Here is a 20,841-nt window from a genome sequence, read left to right on the forward strand (position 1 = left end):
TTTATTATTGCAGCTTACTTTATTGGATTTATTTCAAAATATTTAGTTTTCCATCTCTAAAACGACAACTCTGATATTTAATTCTTTTTTTAGGTGCTCCAGGTTATTTATGAGGCATTTTTATTTGTATGATTTCTAAACGTAGCACAACACCAAACAAACATATTTTTAAATTTTTTTTTCAATTAGTTATTTTTCATCATAATACACACGCCATAAGTCGATTGATTTAATCTCTTTGTTTAAGTATTTAGCTTTTTTTTTAAAAAAAAAAAGGCTGTAAAACTTCAATTAAAATGTATTATCTGTATTAATTCTTTTTTAATTAAGTGTTTGGATAAAAAAATATGATTCGGTTACTTTAAATGCATCTTATATATTAAAAGATGCGTTATTATAAGTAAACTCTGGGAAATGGTACGAGAAATGGTGCTTTATTTTTGTTTGATCTTTTTATTTGCAACAGTGTCATCGCAGCAATGCGATCAAATGTACGGCATAACAGATAAAAGTTCATCAACAAACTTTACTCAAATTACAAGTTTTTTAAACGGGAACTACACGATACAAATAATTCTTACATTTACAGAACAAAACAGTAGCTGCAATAAAGTAAGTTTATCAGGTTTGCTGGCATTTTATGCAACTAAGTACGCTATTGATAGAGCTAACAACAACACGCAGTGGAAAATGATTGGCGCTCGATTAGTTGACAACTGCGGGGATTTAACAACAACTATGGAGACAGGAATCAAAGTTATATCTTCAGTTAATATAGAAAGTAATTCAGTTTGTCGTGAAAAATATATGCAGTGTAGTGTAAGTGGATTAAACTTCATGAAACCTCCTGCGGCTATTTTAGGGACAGATATGAGCACTACAACAATTCCTTTAGCTTCGTTAATGTCTTTGTATGAGATTCCTATGATAAGCCCTTGGGCTTCTAATCGTTTGCTAACTGATAGCACAATGTATAGATCATTTTTACGAACTATTCCATCAGACAGTATGCAGGTTCGAGTAATGTTGGATGTAATGAAAAGGTTTGATTGGAATTACATTTTTGCAGTAGGTTTAAATGATTCTTACGGAAAACTAGCACTCGAGGATCTTCAAATTCAAGCCGCGCAAAATGACATATGGATATCTGATACAAGCTATATTACTTATAAGGGAAATGATATTTGTAGAGAAGTAAATGAAACTCTTAAAAAAATAAATAATCAACCGAGTGCTACGGTCGTTATATTGTTTTGTTACTTTAGCGGGCTAGGCGAAATCTTATTAATAGAAGCTGAAAAAGCAAATATTTCTCGTATTTGGTTGACAAGTGACGCATGGAATCCTGAAGCGCTTAACAAAAGCTACAAACATACCGTTCCAAAAAACCAATTGCACGGTCTTTTATCAATATCTATGAATTATTCAACAATCTTAGACCTATCAAGTTATATTGAAAACGAAATAAAAACAAATTATCTCGTAAATAATTTTCTTCAAAATTACCTTAAAAACACTTTTAATTGTGAACCAAAATATATTTCAAATGACAAATCAGTTTTATACGGAGAAAATAACTGTTTCATTATAGTAGATGACATAAAGAAGCAACTTATCGAATCAGATATTAGCTCAAGTAATTGGGTAGATGCCGTTACAGTTCTAACAAATGGAATTTATTCTTATATTTACAATAACAGTCTACATCAGTGTTGTGCTAACACGCCTATTGATTACACAAAGTTGACACAAATTATGAAGAACATGTCTATTAAAAGTAGTACTGGGAATGTGGTGACTTTTAACAACTCAAATGACCCAGTGCGTGCGCTTTACAACATTGACAACTTGCAGAATGAAAACGGAACTTTAACATATATAACGATAGGAAGTTGGTCATATAAAAATAATTATATGAATTTTAATATTTTGAACAAAAATATAAAGTGGCCATACTGGTATGTACAGCAAAACTCTTCAGCACCACAATCAAAGTGTAATCGAGACTGTGTAAATGGTGAAGTGGTGGTTAGTTCTCACAACACTGGTTGCTGGACTTGTATAAATTGCAGCGGCTTTTATAATTACACAAATACAACAAACGCAAAACAATGCTCAACATGTATTGATGGCTATCACTCTATAAACAACAACACTGCTTGTAATAAAACCGATATTGCGTGGTTAAATTATAAAAGCTCAGAAGGGGTGGCAATTATTGTTGTTAGTAGTATTGGTCAAGTTCTTACATTAATTGGGTATTTTTTCCTTTTCAAGTTTCGACGTTTCCTTCCAGAGAGCGGATCATATTTTTTTACTTCAACTTTTACATGCTGCTTACCTTTTATTAGTTTTTCATATGGATATCTAAATATTGTTGAACCAACTAATGTATTGTGCAGCTCACGAAACATGATTTTCTTTATCTTACTTATGTCTTATTCGTCTTCTTTGCTAGTTAAAACAAATATGGCAGTTGAATACTTCAAAAATAAAACAATAAAGTACCGGCTGTTGACAGTACAAGTTTTTTTAATCACAACCATGATTTTTGTAGAGTTGATTCCAGTGTTCGTTTTAATTTTTATTCATAATCAGAATATAAATGAGGAGATTGTTTCTGGTTTGACATATTTTTTTAAAAGTAGAAGCTGCTCCATAAATTTAAATGTTCCTAGTTTGATTGCTAACTTTATTCCATTAATAATACTGATTTTAGCTTCTTGTTGTGCGTTTCGTGAACGTAACATGGAGCACCACTTTTATGAACCAAAGTTTTTTAGTTTCACGTGTATAGCTTTATGTGTTGTTATGGTTGCATATCTGATTACTTTCAATTTTGTACAGAACAAGTTAAAATCTATTGTGATGACGTTTACGCTTAGTATTTTTGGTTTAATTTACACGATTTGCTTAATACTGCCACAAATATATATCGGTTATGAACGCCATCGTCAAATGTTCATCAAAAAACGTTCAAAAAACAAATTTGGAAGCAAGAAACACGCACAAAAAAACAGTTCAATATCTGTTTACACAATGTACAACTATTAAATGGTTACACATGTGTAACCACTTTACAAATTTTCACTTTACAATTTATTGAATTTATGAGTAACCACTTAGTTGTTGTATATTCTTGTACCATCTAGCAGTTTTATATAGTAATGTAAATTTACATTCTATGCATAGAATGTAATTTTAAAGCAACTGTTAAACTCACATTTGTTGCTATTATTTGGTTATGGTGAGATGTTTTACTTACTTTATTGTTTTTATAACTAATTTTAATCAAATTTTGTCTATCGACGTTTGACTTGGTGGGATACTGGCTACTACTAGCATTCAGTTATTTCTTAAAATATTATTTTTACTGAAAAGTGTTAAAGAAGTCAAATAAAAAGATTTTGAGGAAAAACTTTTAGAATTTTTTTTATACTACAACCAAACCGCAGAAAACATTGGGAAGTGAAAATCAATGCAAATCAAAGGCACACTTTTGACTTCTTCAATGAATAGATTATCTAAAAAAAATAATTAGATTTGTGGCAATTGTTAAATGAATATTTAAATCAATTAAATGAACTGTTTAATATGCTAATATTTTACAGTTTTTGATTAGTTAACAGTTATATATGTTAACAACATATATGTTTTATATGTTAACAACTTATTTAAGTTTGAACTTTTGTAATATATTATGATATGATATGACCTATTTGGTCTCCTCAGCAATGGGAAAATTTATCTTAATTTTTTTAATATGTAGGAAGATGGCTGTCATCTCATAGATTTAAAATTGCAGCTAAAGTGTGCATAAAAAATCAAACTGTAAACAACAGAAACTTTGATGAATATATTGCACTTTAGTTAAATATGTATAAAGGAGAAATAGTTATTCCTGAAATTCATGAACTAATAGAAATACAATTTCTTCTGAAATTAAAAGAATTTTTTCAGCCGAGAGTAGTTCATTTTAAGGAGAAGAAAAATGCTAAGGCATAATGGTATGAAGTATTTTATAACATTGTTATATAATTCAATTCAAAAACAATTGCTTTTGTTTATGTGTATGTTTTTTGTGTATGTTTATGTAAGGTTACTTTTTATATAGCTGATTGATTTAAAAGAGTTAAGATCAAAAACATTTGAAAAATTATGTGGACCACTTGTGAAAAACACAAGTGTCCACATAATTTGAAAAATTATGTGGACCACTTGTGAAAAACTTCATAAATTTCTATGTGATGATTAAAGACATGGAAAATGTTTTATTAGAAATCATTTTCGTAAAATGTTAAAGGTTATTCCGTTATTATTTTTGCATAAATGTAAAATGAACTGTATAAATATCTTTTCAAATACATTAGTTCAAAAAGCATAAAGGTTGTTAAACAATAATTCATTAACATCTAGTATTATCCTTGGTTTATTCGGTAAACAGTATTCCACATACTACATCTACACCTACATACTACATTTTTGCAATTCTAAAACTAAGATAGTTATCGATCTTGGATTTACTAATAAGTGAGAAATTTGTTGATTTGATCTCCGAATATGCAACATGCAACAACTTTATGAACTTAAGTGAAATAAATTAATAATAAAAATAAAATATTAAATGAATAATAAGAATCCATTATATAAACTAGTTGAAGTTACATTTTTAAATAAAAGTTTCACCTTTTTTTTTAAATCTGTCACTTTCGTAAAACGTGGCTAAATGAATTAAGTCAAAAATGCATTTGTTTAAAAGCGTTTTGTTTTTAAAACATTGTTTGGTTTTATTTGAAATTGAGGTTTTGATCTTAATATTTAAGGAAAGCAAGGTTTAAAAAGCTTACATACATAATTCAAGATGTATGAACAGCATCATTTGCTATATGAAAGGAAAGACTAAAAGGTATTCTGTCCAATCACTACAACAAAAACCTTTTCCAGAAGCTTTAAAAATCAGACCAACTGTTAAAAGAAGAAAATCTTATAAAAGAAAAGCTTTGTAAAGTTTCTACAATGAATTTAATAAAAAAACCATTGAAGTTGCAGCAATTGAATTTTAATGTTTATTGTTTATAAACATTAAAACTGTGTCTATAGCATTATTTAAAAAAAGCTCAAAAACACAGGTGCCGGTAAAAAAAACTTTAAAATGGATCTCTTCATATTTAACAAACAAAAGGCAGTCGGTTGTTATTAGAAGTTTTACATTAAATGAAAAAGTAGTAAAGTTTGGTGTTGGTCAAGGAACATATATGGTCCTCAGTATTTATATTTGACCTACTAGGTACAACATAATTAGACAATGTCTTTTTTGCCGATGATACAATGATTGCAAATGTTGACTTTATTGAACAGTTACAGAAAACATTTTGCAGGAAATTAGAAAAAGTTAGTAATTGGTTTTTAGCGAATGAACTATCACTTCATCCTGAAAAAACAAAACTGATGATATTTGGTTGCGCAAAAAATATAGAAGTAAAGTTACACGGGCTTAAGGGGACCTAATATGGAGAAAATTATAAAGAAAATAGCGTTAGCATTTTTGGTATTCTTTGGGACGACAAAAGGAACCATGACCATTTAGTACAAACATCAAAAAAGATAATTAATGGCATCTAGCAACTTAGAAAGTTTGATAAACTATTGTCTTGCAAATCTGTTTTATACAATGCTTTAATTAGAAGTCATTTAATGTATGGTGTAATTTGGGGAACAGTAAATCAAAAAAAACTATGTTTAGTTAAATTATTCAATTAACTCAAATGTCTACGATAGAAAGCTCTACGGATTATTGGTCCCAAAAATATGCACACAAAATTGATCTTTAAAAAATGGAATCTGTTATCGTTAGATCAAGAGTATCAAAAAGCTATTAGAATCAAAAAAAATAGCTCCTCCTAACTTAAAATGTTGCATGTTGGTGAATCAAGTCACAGTAAAATTGAAATTAAAGCTAATCAATTAAAAGATATGGATTTGCTTTTAAGCGCAATAAAGCGTAAAATTTTATTTAATTTTTTTCAAGACGTATATCGGCTATAGAAATTAGGAATCAAGGAAGACAACTTTCATTAGGTATTATCCCCTTTCAGTTTTCTAGTTAAACTTACCTTTTTATTGTATGTATATTGTGCAAAAGAAAGTAGCACCTAAGAAATTTTTTTAAAAATGTACATTTAAATAAATATAAGAAAATAATATTGAGTTTTTATTAAATTAAACTAAGATATTGTTTTAAATAAAACTATATTTATTTATTTTAGTTAATGATTTCGTTAATAATATAATTTCAGAACTAATAAAATGCCGAAGATATCAATATATGACAGAAATCGCATCATTGTTTTACATGAAGATGGCTATAGTCAAGTTAAAATAGCCAAACATGTGAATTGTTTGGGAGTCTCAGTTCAAAAAATAGTTAAAAAATATAATGAAACTGGTGATGTAGTAGATAAAAAGAAGTCTGGTCGTCCCAAGAAGTTAAGCCTACGTGATGAACAGTTTTTAAAAATAACAGCGCTACGAAATCGCAAGAAAGTAAGCGCAGAATTTGTTCAATATCTAAAAGAGCTAGTGGAACTTTAGTACATGCATCTATTGTGCGACGATCTTTAATAAAATCTGGATTAAAAGGCTGTGTAGCTATTAAAAAACCTTTACTACGCAAGTGTGATAAAGAAAAAAGAATAAAGTTCGCCAGAGAGCACAAAGAGTGGCAGAAAAATCAATGGAATAAGGTATTGTTTACAGACAAATCTAAATTTCAAGTATTTGGGACGAATAGACGTCAGTATGTTAGGTGAAGAAAGGGAGAGGATTAAAGGAGTCATGTTTAGCATCAACTATCAAACTTGGTGGAGGGAATGTTCAAGTTTGGGGGCGTATTTCAATAAAATGGGCAGGGGATATTGCTAGAATAACAGAAAAGCTTACAGGTGATAAATATAAAAATATTTTACATAATCATACTGTGCCCTCTGGACGACAACTGATCAGGGATTATTTTATCCAACAACAGGATAAAGATTCCAAGCATACTCGAAAATTAGTTAAAAATTATTTGTCAAATCTGGAAGAGGAGAGAGTGCTTCAAACCATGCCTTGGCCTCCTCAGAGCCCTGATTTGAATATAATCGAAAATGTTTGGGACAACTTAGACAGAAAGAGATGGAAAGGTTGCTAAAGAATGTAAACGAGCTTTGGAATGTTCTAAAAGAAAAATGGTATATTGTGATGGTATCCCCATCACAATTATTGAAAATCAGTACAAAAGTATAAATAAAAGACTCTAAGATGTTATTGTAAATAAAGGTGGTCACACTTAATTAATTAAGTCTCTATGTATAGTTATAGATTTAAAAGTTTTGAACAAAACTTGTATTATATTACACAATTTAATAAAAAATATATTTGTACCTACATTTTTGTTTTAATTTCATTTTGTTTGACATTTTACCTTGAATATATTAAAATTCTCTTAGGTGCAACTTTCTTTTGCACAGTACTGTATATATATATATATATATATATATATATATATATATATATATATATATATATATATATATATATATATATATATATATATATATATATATATATATATATATATATATATATATATATATATATATATATATATATATATATATATATATATATATATTATTTGTACAATACCCTGACATAATTTATATACATATATTTATATATATATATATATATATATATATATATATATATATATATATATATATATATATATATATATATATTATTTGTACAATACCCTGACATAATTTATATACATATATTTATATATATATATATATATATATATATATATATATATATATATATATATATATATATATATATATATATATATATATATATATATATACAGGCCCGGTTTTAAGCGTAGGCGACGTCGGCGACAGCCGACGGCGGCACTTTTCTAGAGCGGCATTTTCTTAATTTATTTTGTGTTTTCCCAAAAAAAAAAAATAAGCGATCTGACTATAAAACCGTTAAGTGCCACTCGTTGGGAAAGCAGGGTCGATGCCGTACGGGCACTTCGATTTCAGATTAGTGGAGTTTACGATGCACTAATTGAAATCGCAGAAGACAATACATTAACTACTGCACCACAAGTCAAGAGTCGCGCAGAGGCTAAGGGAATAGCCAGAAATATTTCAAATTTCAAATTTGTTTGCTCCTTGGTATTGTGGTATGACATTTTATTCCAAATTAATATTGTCAGCAAAATGCTCCAATCACAGGCTTTAGACTTGTCGCTTGCTCTAGAGCATTTAAACGCTACCAAATCTTTCCTATGCGATTATCGCTGTGATGAAGCATTTGCCGCAATGGTTGAAAATGCAAAAAAATTGGCAGTTGAACTAGAAATTTTTGAAGGATTTGATGTGGATGATCCCGTACGCGTACGCAGAAAGAGTAGACAATTCCTATAAGAAGGTCGTGATGAACCGATAGTATCACCAGAACAAAACTTCAGAGTATCTTTTTTCAATCGAATATTGGACATCGCAATTCAAGCAATAAATGAAAGATTTACGCAATTATCGGAATATAACGAGTTATTTGGGTTTCTTTACAATATCGGCAGCAAACACTTTACGGATGATGAGTTATTGAAACACTGTAAGAACTTGCAGTTAGCGCTTATGTCTGATGGCCAATCTGATATCAACGGGGTCGAACTTTGGTATGAAATTAAAGCTATTGGGAGACGACTTGATACTTCCAATAGCGATCCAAAAAGTGTATTAAAATGTATTTACACATCTAATGTTGTCGAAGTATTCCCAAACCTTTCGATAGCTCTTCGCATACTACTAACGTTACCAGTCACAGTTGCTAGTGCTGAAAGAAGCTTTTCAAAGCTGAAAATAATAAAATCCTATTTCAGATCACAAATGTGTCAAGATCGTTTAGTTGGTCTAGCTACGATTTCCATCGAGAAATAAATTGCTGATCATTTGGACATAGAAGATTTGGTTAAAGATTTCGCAGAATTAAAAGCTAGGAAAATTCACTTTTAATTACGATTTGTTTTTTATTTTTTCATGAATGGAATGTTTTGTTTTTTATTTTTGTATAAATTCAGTTTTTTTATTTACTTTGTTTTTGTGTAATTTTTCGTAATAAAATAAAAATATATTAAAGTTTGATTTTCAGTGTTTTTCTATTTTCCTTCAAATTGGAAATTATTGCATTTTTAATTTTTGCGGCGGCAAATTTGCATCTCGCCTACACATAGAAAACTGTTAGAACCGGGCCTGTATATATATATATAAATTATGTCAGTGTATTCTACAAATAAAGTGCTCAATGTTCTTAAAGAACAGAGCAATAATAAATTAAATAATTTAAATTTTTTATTCATTATCATATATTTAAATAATATTTTATTTTATTATCATTTATTAATTTAAGTTGAAATATTTAAGATTTTTCGAATTCTGCCTCTTTCATTGGACTATTTTTATCAAATTATTGAACTGTTTCACTCTTTCTTTTTTCAGTTTATAAGCGTATAGGTTTTCCTATAAGAGTGTCAAGAATTAACACGATTTATATTGCATATATTTTGCATATTAAACAACAAACTAGAAAATCTAAGAAGACTAACAAATCCTTGACTGAATTTTTATTTTATTTTAAATTTTGGTTGTTTATTTTACTTTATTGGGATTTTTAAATTGATTTTTTTTATCCAACGATATATTCCTGGCCTTTTTTTTGGAAAAGTCTTTTATAAGATCTTTAATTTTAAGTTGGTTAGCCATTTCTTTTTTTATTGAAATTGTGGCAAAATTCATGAGATATGGAAAAGCAAAGAGCTGTTGCGTCTATGTCCTTTTGCAAAGGTGGGATATCCAGGAGAATGTTTCGTAGCTGTTGCGTCTATGTCCTTTTGCAAAGGTGGGATATCCAGGAGAATGTTTCGTACTCTTTCCAAATTATTACAAGAAATTATCAGTTCTTTTACAAAACTACTATTGTAGTTTTGTAAAAATTAACTCTGATTTTTTCTATGGGATTGTCATGGGGTTTATCTTCTAGCTCGTAAGTCAAGATTTTTTTTTTACTCATTCTTATCTCTGGTTGAAAAATTGCCTCAATACTGATTTCTTCAGCGATTTTTCAAGCATCAACCAAAGCTCTCTCAAATCAATGTTACATTTTTATGTTATTTAAACATTCCTCATTTCCTATTTAAATATTCCTGAATTTGAACATTCCGACGTAAAAGGAGGATTGTTGCCTCAAGTCCCTTTATAATGGAACTTAAAGCATCAATCCTCCTTTACGTTAAGTATAACTCTATGGTTAAATAGCCAAATTGAAATAGACGCAAAAAGTTGATGCAAACGATTATTTGTAAACAAATATCATGTGATCTTAAAAACGTCTTGCTTGAGTGAGGTGTTTTTTAAAAACACTTCACTCAAGCAGGACGTGAGGTGAAATAAATTTTAGCACCACGTGCTGAAATTTATTCCACCTATCTGAGTACCTCGGTTAGACGGGGTGTTTTTTCTCAATATGAGAAAAACAAGTTAGTAAAAAATAAGCTGAGAAATAAACGTGAATTGTGGGCATAACATATCTCTGCTGGGAAGAATGCACATAAAATTAATGTTAAAGCCGAATATAAAATATATATAAAAATTAATGTTAAAAATATAAAAAGCTTGTAAAAGCGTAAAAGAACTTCTAAAAAGAAAATTACAAAAATACGAGGAATAGTTTGTTAAAAAAGCCTAATGTAAAAGTAATTTATTCATACATCCGAAGCAAACACCAAGATGGGAAGACATTCATATTAAGTAGTTTTTAAGTGTAGAACATTTCATCACTTCAGAAGTTTCCAATATTCAGTTATAGGCTACTACTTTTTTTTGTAGTTTTTAAGGTGTACCTACCTGTACTTTAAAATTTAATTTAAAAATAGTTTTCTAAAATTCTCCTAAAATTTTGTATTTGAAAATGTTATTTGTTCCAATTTAATGCATTTTCTTATATTCACATTTCTTATCAATTAAGGCTCGCCATCATCGGCGAGCCTTAATTGATAAGAAATGTGAATATAAGATATTCAACATCTTATCAACAAGATAATAATTATCTTTTGCATTTTTACCTTAAGTGTCAAAACCTAAAACTTGCTGTATATTACTTATGTTTCAGATGGTACGCAAAACCTATGTTTTAGATGGTACGCAAAGAAAAAGTAATCCTATAGTAGTACCAACCTCCATTTGGCCATTCAAGCTGTTAAAGATGGCAGTAAAATATTAGCGGCAGCAAAAACATGAGATTAACGCTGAAAGATAAGATAAATGGAGCTCTGTGGGAAGAAAAACAGTGTTTACAAAGCAACAGGAATAAGCACTAGTAAGACTTTTATACTTGGCGGATCGTGGATTTCCATTGACAACAAAACTTATTTATATGCAAAAAAATTACATTGTTGTTGATTAATTCAAAAAGATTTGCCTACTACATGACATAAATCTCACTTAGATTACTCACTTATATAAAAATTAAAAAATCTTTAGGTGTGTTTTTCAATCCAAGTGACTCGAAGAAGAAGAAGTTCCCCATCAAACAAAAAAAAGCAAGTGGCTCAAGAAAGAAAAGGATTTTTTTGCCTAATCAAATAAAAGCATATGGCTGAAAGAAGAAGAAATCGCATAGTTTAAATTATTATTAAATTAAATGCTACCGAGTACATCAAAAGCTTATAACAGAAACAGCAAAAACAACTCACTGCTGTGTGTTTGGTGTGGCATAGGTGGATTCATCAAAAGACTGGCTCCAATGCATATATACATAATCCAGCTTCCATATATGGACTTCACATGCCCATATATCATATATGGGCATGTCAAGTCTATTTTTGCATCAACATGTGCACAGAATGTGCTTAATTTGAAAAAATATAATAAAGTTTTAACTCTTTTTACATTGGTGAAATCGCCCCATGAAAGGCAAAATCGCCTCATATAAGTGTGTAATACAAATCGGTGTTCATGAATATACATAATTTATTTTTTTAGAATTTTTAAACGTGATCAAACTTAATATCGTTTATTTAATATAATTCAGTTAATGGCATACAAAAAAAGCATATCAAGTTGAACAGACAACATAAAGTAGTATATATATATATATATATATATATATATATATATATATATATATATATATATATATATATATATATATATATATATATATATATATATATATATATATATATATATATATATATATATATATATATATATATATATATACATATACATATATATAAATATATATACATATATACATATATATATTATATATGTATATATGTATATATATTTATATTATATATATAAACATATATATATAAATATATTTATATATATGTATATATATATTCATATATATATTGTTATGTTTGCGGCCCTATTATAACACGGTATTTATTAAGTTAAAAACATTTTGAATACGTCACAGCAGAAAGCGGAAAAACGTGCTTAAAGTAAGATGGCGGTTTTCTAGAACTTATTTGTATATAACAACAACAACAACAACAACAATATATTTTCCAGTAAAATTATTACAATACTCCAGCCACACAAAAGAAGTAATATTTACACTGGATGGTTCACTCTCATATAGCATTGCTAAAACAAGGAGAGCGACCATGAGAATCAAATAACATATACATAACGAAAAATAAAAATCACATACTTCCAAAATTAAATCATAAAGCCAAGATTAAATATTAATTAATTTCAATATATATATATCTGAAAGAAACAAAAAAAAATAAAAAATAAAAATAAAAGATATATTTCAATTAAATTTCAACATAGCTACCAATAAAATTGTTGACTCATAAAAATTCTTGATTTATAAAATAGGATTTGAGTTTGTTTTTTAATTCTTGTTTTTTTAACTCGTAAATTGGACTGTTATTAAGCTTAGTTTGAAGGTAATTCTAGTCATTTATTGCAGAGTGCATAAGGGAAGATTTGCCTTAAAATTATTTAACTTTTTTATTAAAGAAAATCATTCACTAAAAATAGATGGAAGCATATTATTTAGGCAGCCATGTATAAACAGGCAATTATCAATTTTGATGTGGTCATAAAAACTTAAGATTTGAAGATCTTTGTAAAACTCTTAGTATGAGAATTATAAGGAAGGAATTTAATTATTCTTATTGCTCTTTAGTTGTTCTAGAAAGGGTGACTTTTGTCCCCAAGATAGGCAGCAATATGTTAGGTGAGAGTTAAATATAGCAAAATAAATAGATTTTAAAGTTTTTTCGTTAACATAATATCTTAGGTTAGATAAGATAGCATTGGATCTGTTTAGTTTAGTTGATAATTCATTTATATGGCATTTCCAAGTTAAGCTTTCATCTATTTTTATTCCAAGATAGTTTATACTCTTTTGAGGGAGTAGTTTCTTACCATTTAATTTAATCTTGAGTTGACTATCTTCATTATTGGATCTTGGTTTGAAAACTATTAGCTCAGTTTTATTACTGTTAAGAGATATTTTATTGGCATTTAACCAGTTGCAAAGTTTTTTGAGGTCAAAGTTGACATATTTGTTCATTTTTTTAATAGATTTACTGATATAAAGAAGATTTGTGTCATCAGCAAAATGCTGGACTCTACAGAATTTAATTGCTTTAGATAGATCATTTATGTAGATAATAAATAATAATGGTCCCAGTACAGACCCTTGTGGTACACCTATATTAATTTCACAAGTATTGGAGTTTTTTCCATTTATAGAAACAAATTGATTTCTATTAGTGAGAAATGACTTGAGCCATAAATTTGAGACACCTCTTATACCATAATAAGATAGTTTGCTGAGAAGAATATTTAAATCTACTGTGTCAAATGCTTTTTGGAGGTGAATAAATACACCGCACCCAAACATTCCTTTATCAAGGGCACCTCTAATATACTCAGTAAAATTAATTAGTGCAAGAGATGTTGAATAACTTGACCTGAAACCAAATTAAAGATTGCAGAGGATATTGGCTTGCTTAAGAAAGTCATATATTTGATTGAACATAAGCCTTTTCCAAGATTTTGTCAATGTTTGATAATAAAGATATTGACCTATAGTTAGATACAAGTAATTTAGAATCTTTTTTGAAGATAGGTATAACTTTAGCAGTCTTTAGGATGTTGGGAAATATACCTTTGGAGAATGAAATATTAAAGATATTAGAAAAAATTATAGAGATTTCATTTCGAAGAAGTTTTAGAATTTTTATAGGTATGCTATAAGGCCCAGATGATTTGCATGGGTCAAGCGAGTCCATTATTATTTTTATTTTATATTCATCAGTTGGTTTAATAAAGAAGGAATTTGGATTGGGATTGGATAGATAATCAGAGAAGTGATTTTGGGATGTAGGAATTTTCGATTGGATGTCTCTACCAATAGTTGTGAAATAATTGTTAAAAGCATTGCCAATATCCTTTGTATTAGTTATTGAATCGTTGTTTTGTTGTAAAATAGTTGGTGCAGTGTGATTATTTGGATTGAGAATAATAATACTGGAGATACCCTTCGAAATCGATTTAATATTTTTGATATTCTTAGTAAAATAGGTAGTATAATATATCTTTGCTTTCCTTAAGTAGTAAATTTAAAGTATTTCTGTACTTTTTGTACTCATTATGATAAATAGTTTTGTTTACAGGATTCTTAGATTGTATATATTTTTTAAACACTTTATTTTTGTGTTTGATAGACAGTTTTAAGTCATCAGAGATCCATGGTTTGGCCATAAATTTAATATCCATTTTATTAAGTTTTCTATGAGGTGCGTGAATATCTAGCAGTTCATTAACAACATTAATAGTTTTAGTAAGCATGTAACTGCAATCATTAGATTTATTAGAGATATCTTTATAAGTTTTGTTGAAGTCATTTACAAATGATACTTCATTAAATGCTTTCCAGTTTCTTTCCATTACTATTTTTTTGGTGGTCAAAGTTTTTAAAATATTGTGAACAAATAGAAATTGAGGAAACTGATCAGATATGGCAGTAGTAATGTTTCCTGCAGTAAAATCATTTGATTTAACATTTGAGAATATATTATCAATTAAAGTTTTAGAGTTGTTAACTATACGTGTTGGATGGATAATATGAGGCATAAAGTAGTTAGTAGCTAGCAAGTTTAGAAACTCCTTTGTTGATAGAATATTCATTTTTAAAAGATCGATATTGTAATCACCCATTAAGAATATCATTTTATTTTTATTCGAAAGTTTATTAAGCAAAGGAGTGATATAGTAATTATTGAAATCCTCAACCATCATTAGTGGGTGTCTATATATACAACCAACAACGTTGGTTGTATATATAGACACCCACTAATGTTATGCTTTTTAGGAATGACTATTTCTACAAAGACAGATTCAAGTTCTTTGGATTTATATATGTTGAGGTCTTTACGAGGTTTATATGCAAACTTATTACTTATATATAAAAGGGCACCTCCAGCTTTAGATTCAGTTGGTGTATGTTCATAAGAATAACCTTTAAGAGAAATGTTAGTGACTGGAGTTTTATTACTAATCAACCTTTTTTCAGTTAATCCTATTACATTAAATTCAAGATTAGCAGATTCAAGTAACTGTTCCAAGTCATCGAAGTGCTTAGAGAGGGATGCTATATTTAAATGAATGAGCTTAAATGAAGTTTTTTCTTTTTCTTGTGTTAAATCATATAGATCATCAATATCTTTATAACAGCTTTTAATTACTGTTTTATGAACTCTATCACCACATGTGTTTACATTTAGGCCATCAAGATTTGATTGGATGTTGTTTAATTTTATATCAAAATTTTTTTTTTTAGATATTTTAGTACCACTTAATTTACAAAAATCAGTATCATTTATATTTTCATTGTTAAATGGAAATATAAAGCTTAGACAATTTTTACAGAACCATGATTCATTTTCTGATGAATTTTTTAGTAATTGATAATCGATGTCGTTTAGATTATTGCATTTTAGATGAACCCAGGAAAGGCAATTTTCAAAGAAAATTGCTTTATGATTTTTAGAGACAATTAACTTGCAGATAGCACATAAGTTATCTGACATGGTTGCTATGATGATTTAAAAGTAATATGCCAGTAAAATTAATATAATAGATTATTAAAAGTAGATAAAATAGATTATTTATATTTATATAAATATATATATGTGTGTGTGTGCGCGCGCGCGCGCGCGCGTGTGTGTGTGTGTGTGTGTGTGTGTGTGTGTGTGTGTGTGTGTGTGTGTGTGTGTGTGTGTGTGTGTGTGTGTGTGTGTGTGTGTGTGTGTGTGTGTGTGTGTGTGTGTGTATAAGTATATAGATATAAGAAGTTAAACTTGATCAAAGAGATATAAGTATTTCTTAGCAGACTAAGTAAATAAATAAAAAGGACGTGCCTGCCTAAAGGGAAGATTTAATGTCAGTATTATAGTAAAAGTATACCTTTATATGATGACGAAAATTAAATCAAATAAAAATTCAAAAAACTATTTAGAAGACTCTATATTTGACATATTCGAGGTCTTTCTCGTTTTTTTTCACCATGAGCGTAGCAGGATAAGCAATAAAACCAGATGTTATTTCGTTGTTTGCTTTGAGTTGTTTTCGAGTCAACAGAGCCTCATTACGTCGAGTGGTCAATAAGGGAGAGTAGATTTGATTAACATAAATACTCATACCCATAAACTTAGAATTAATTAGATTTTTGAAAGTATGAATAACATGTTAGGCATCTTTCCAGTCATAGAACTTTGCATAAATGTGAGCGGGTGAATTGTTGTTGTTTTTTTTACCTCTATGTGCTCGCTCAACCATTCTAGTTGCTTTTTCTGGATATATTTTAGCGTGATCAACGAGGATTGTTATAAGCTTATTTTCTGTAGTTGACCAGTTTTCATTTTTTTCATCTTTCACACCTCGAAAAATAAGAGTATTTCTCATATTTCGATTAGTTTGATCGTGAATTTTAAGCTCAATAATTTCCTGATTTGATTTAAAGTTCTTATTCATTTCTTTTAAAGGAAGATATTCTTTTTGATATGAGATAAGTTGATAAAGAGAGAATTTCCTTTTCATTTTTTACTGCCATATCATAAGTAATGCTGAGGGTGTTTTGGGTATCTTTTAGTTGAATTGTCAAATCTTCGAGTCTCTTTTCGAAGCTTTGGATAATTTCATTTTTGTGAAGATTTAGAATTTCAACGAATCTACTTTCCGTGATGCTCATAATCTTTTCCAGAGTTAAAATAATACTACAACTCTTACAAATAAGGATGAACTAATGATATTAAAGAAGGTTAGATAACTGGCAGGTACGGAGCTTTTTTTTAAGCGGCCATCATTAACGAAAAAAGTAATGATACAGTAATGAAAAGTAATATATACAAAGTGCTAATGATAACAAAGAGATTTATTACTAAAACTATTATAAATATTAAAAGATAAATTTATTGCATTACTTAATGGTTTAATTATTGGTGATTTTGTTTTATGATGTTAATATGGTTATTATTATGAGTAGTACAAGTTGATTAGTGCGTTAACGTGATGTCTTCGCATTTTGGAAAGTTATCAGAATTCAACTCAGATGAGGATTGGGACAATTATGTTGAGAGACTAGATTTTTTCTTTATTGCTAATGGCATTATTGATGAGGAGCATCAAAGAACTATCCTTTTGAGTTCATGTGGGCATGTGACATATAAGTGGTTCAAGTCTTTGGTAGCACCGGGAAAAACAAGCGATAGATCGTACACTGAGTTATGCAGGTTGATGAGCAACCACAAGAGCCCAACCCCAAATCCAATAGCCAAACGCTTCAAATTCAATTCAAGAAATAGAGACACTAGTGAAACAGTAGCAACATTTATTGCTGATCTCAGAGCTTTGACCACCCATTGTGCTTATGAAAATACACTGGATGAAATGCTACTAGACAGAATAGTTTGTGGGATTAACAACTCTCGAATTCAGAGGAGACTACAAAGTGAAGGATCTAATCTTTCTTTACAATAAAACATTAGACATTGTACTAACCATGGAAGCAGCAGCAAATCAAGCAGCAATAATTCAATGCCATCAAAACGTTACCAGTCCAGCAGCAATCAATAAAGTTGAAATCAAATCAGAAAGGCATTATGAACGTGAATGTTTTCGTTGCGGAGGCAAACATAATCCAGAGACAAGTTTTTTCAAAGATCAGGAGTGTTTTTTTTGCCTCAACAAGGGACACACTACAAGGAAATATCGTAAAAAGAAATGGGTGTCTAAAAGTACAACAACCCAACACAAGATAGACGAGATTAATGGAAATCAAGATGAAGAAGAGTTATATCGCATTCAAAACAAGTCAAGAAAAAGGAAACCAATCATGATTGACGTGGAAATTGAAGGTATTTGTACACAAATGGAACTCGACACTGGAGCATCTGTGTCAGTAATGAGTCTAGAAACATTTACGAGCTTGCGAAAGAAAGGACTCACGAGCAAGGAAGCTTATCCAACCAAATCTTTTTTGCGGACATTCACTGGAGAAGTAGTATCACCAGTGGGGGAAGTTGAGCTTTCTGTCAAAATAAATAGGCAGACTAATGTGTTAACTTTAATAATTATTCCAGGTAGAGGACCTTCATTGATTTACAGAAAGCGTTTGACAGTGCCAAAGCGGAATTATGTTCGCCTAAATTATTGATACATTACGATCCAAAAAAGGAGCTAATCTTGTCTTGTGACGCATCACCTTATGGAATCGGAACAGTGCTGGCACACATCACATCTGAGGGAAGTGAAAGACCGATTACTTACATATCCAGAACGCTATCCACAGCAGAACGAAATTGTTCTCAAATTGAGAAAGAAGCATTATCTATTATATTTGCCGTGAAGAAATTGCATCAGTATTTATATGGGAGACATTTTACTCTAGTGACAGATTACAAGCCTTTGTTGGGTTTCTTGGCAGAGGGAAAGCCTATTCCAGCCATGACCGCTACAAGGATTCAGCATTGGGCGTTAACCCTTTCTGCTTACAACTATTGTTTGAAATACCGTAGTGGGGCTACACATGGAAATGCAGACTGCATGAGCAGATTGCCAATTAAAAACATCGAATCATCAGTCGCAGAGAATATAATTTTAATGATGACACCAGTCTCAGCCAAAGATGTCAAAATCCATTCAGCACGAGACCCAATCATAAGCCGAGTGTTAGATGGTGTTCTTAGTGGATTGCAGTTGCCCAATGAAACTGGATTTAAACCTTTTGTAGCTAGAAAATATGAGATAGGAGTCGAAGGAGGAATACTAATGTGGGGAAACCGGGTTGTAATACCCGCATCGTTACAGGAGATGATATTAAAAGAGTTACACAGTGCCCATCTGGGTGTGGTACGCATGAAAGCTTTAGCGAGGAGTTACGTGTGGTGGCCCAATATGGACAAATCGATTGAGGAAACGGTACACCGATGCCGGTTGTGTAAAATGTATCAAAGAAGCCCTGAAAGTGCGCCAATACACCATTGGGAGTATCCAAGTAAACCCTGGAGTAGAATACACCTTTATTATGTAGGTTCATTTTTAGGACACATGTTTTTAATTGTATGCGATGCTTATTCAAAATGGATCGAGGCAATAGTGATGAAAAATGCCAAATCCGAAAACACCATTGAGCAATTGAGAGGTATATTTGCGGTTCATGGAATTCCCGAAGTAATTGTTAGTGATAATGGAACTTCGTTTAGCAGTGTTGTCTTCGCTGAGTGTGTCAAAAAAAATTCAATAAGACATATTTTTACAGCCCTGTATCACCCTTCTTCGAACGGGCAAGCCGAACGCACGGTGCAAACATTCAAGGAAGCGATGAAGAAGTTGACCGCACGACAAGGCAATTCTATCGAAACTACGGTGAATCGATTCTTATTTGCATACCGAATCACCTTTTGGTATGCAACTTCCATCCACAGAGGAACCGACAGCCAGCAATCCGGTGCAAAGTCACACAGAGGAGGACGGGGCTAGCAAATTTTCTCCCGTGATGGAATCGAGTATTGCACCAGTGGAAGCTCGCAAGTCAGTGCGACTCCGACACAAGCCAAAACGGTTTCGGGATAGTGAAAAAAAGTAAGATGGCGGTTTTCTAGAACTTATTTGTATATATACAAAATGCTAATGATAACAAAGAGATTTATTACTAAAACTATTCCTAGTTTTCATTTTCATCTACCCGTATACAACGTATTTAACATATATATATATATATATATATATATATATATATATATATATATATATATATATATATATATATATATATATATATATATATATATATATATATATATATATATATATATATTGTCTGAACATAAAAATATATATAAAATCAAGATAAATTTACATAACAATTTTAAAATGTATTTTACAAAATAGAGTGCTCAATGTTCTTAAAAGAACAGAGCAATTATAAATTAGTAGAAATCTTTTTCATTTAACATTGTCTTTTATCAATAAAGATTTTTGATTTTCATTTCTGATGAGCCTTTATTGATGAAACATAGTGTTAAATGAAAAATTTTTGTTAAGTGACTTTTTACTAATTTGTGTATATATATATATATATATATATATATATATATATATATATATATATATATATATATATATATATATATATATATATATATATACTACTGTGATCAAAAAGTAAGGTGAATTTTTTTATAAAATGAAA

The 20,841-nt window shown here is 29.6% G+C and overlaps 2 protein-coding genes and 1 long non-coding RNA gene across 3 annotated transcripts; all 3 read left to right on the forward strand.

Moving 5' to 3' along the window:
- The first annotated feature begins 489 nt into the window (after positions 1-489).
- Positions 490-3,054, forward strand: LOC136079401 (extracellular calcium-sensing receptor-like). Its single transcript, XM_065795137.1, has one exon. The coding sequence runs from the start codon at positions 490-492 to the stop codon at positions 3,052-3,054; it is 2,565 nt and encodes an 854-aa protein (XP_065651209.1).
- Positions 3,055-5,175: 2,121 nt separating this feature from the next.
- LOC136079800 (uncharacterized) lies at positions 5,176-7,416 on the forward strand. The gene is made up of 2 exons (XR_010638235.1): positions 5,176-6,078; positions 6,297-7,416. It is a non-coding gene; the product is annotated as an uncharacterized LOC136079800 (long non-coding RNA).
- An 857-nt stretch (positions 7,417-8,273) lies between these two features.
- On the forward strand, positions 8,274-8,996 carry LOC136079402 (uncharacterized). Its single transcript, XM_065795138.1, has 2 exons — positions 8,274-8,463; positions 8,566-8,996. The coding sequence occupies exons 1-2, from the start codon at positions 8,274-8,276 to the stop codon at positions 8,994-8,996; spliced, it is 621 nt and encodes a 206-aa protein (XP_065651210.1).
- The last annotated feature ends 11,845 nt before the right edge of the window (positions 8,997-20,841 follow it).

This window comes from Hydra vulgaris, chromosome 04, assembly GCF_038396675.1.
Source record: "Hydra vulgaris chromosome 04, alternate assembly HydraT2T_AEP".
In the NCBI taxonomy this organism is placed as follows: Eukaryota; Metazoa; Cnidaria; class Hydrozoa; order Anthoathecata; family Hydridae; genus Hydra; species Hydra vulgaris.

Coding starts and splice junctions, on each gene's coding strand:
- LOC136079401 (XM_065795137.1), top strand. CDS start 490: ATGTACGGCATAACAGATAAAAGTTCATCAACAAACTTTACTCAAATT.
- LOC136079402 (XM_065795138.1), top strand. CDS start 8,274: ATGCTCCAATCACAGGCTTTAGACTTGTCGCTTGCTCTAGAGCATTTA. Junction 8,464..8,565: donor CGTACGCGTACGCAGAAAGA/GTAGACAATTCC, acceptor TCGCAATTCAAG/CAATAAATGAAAGATTTACG.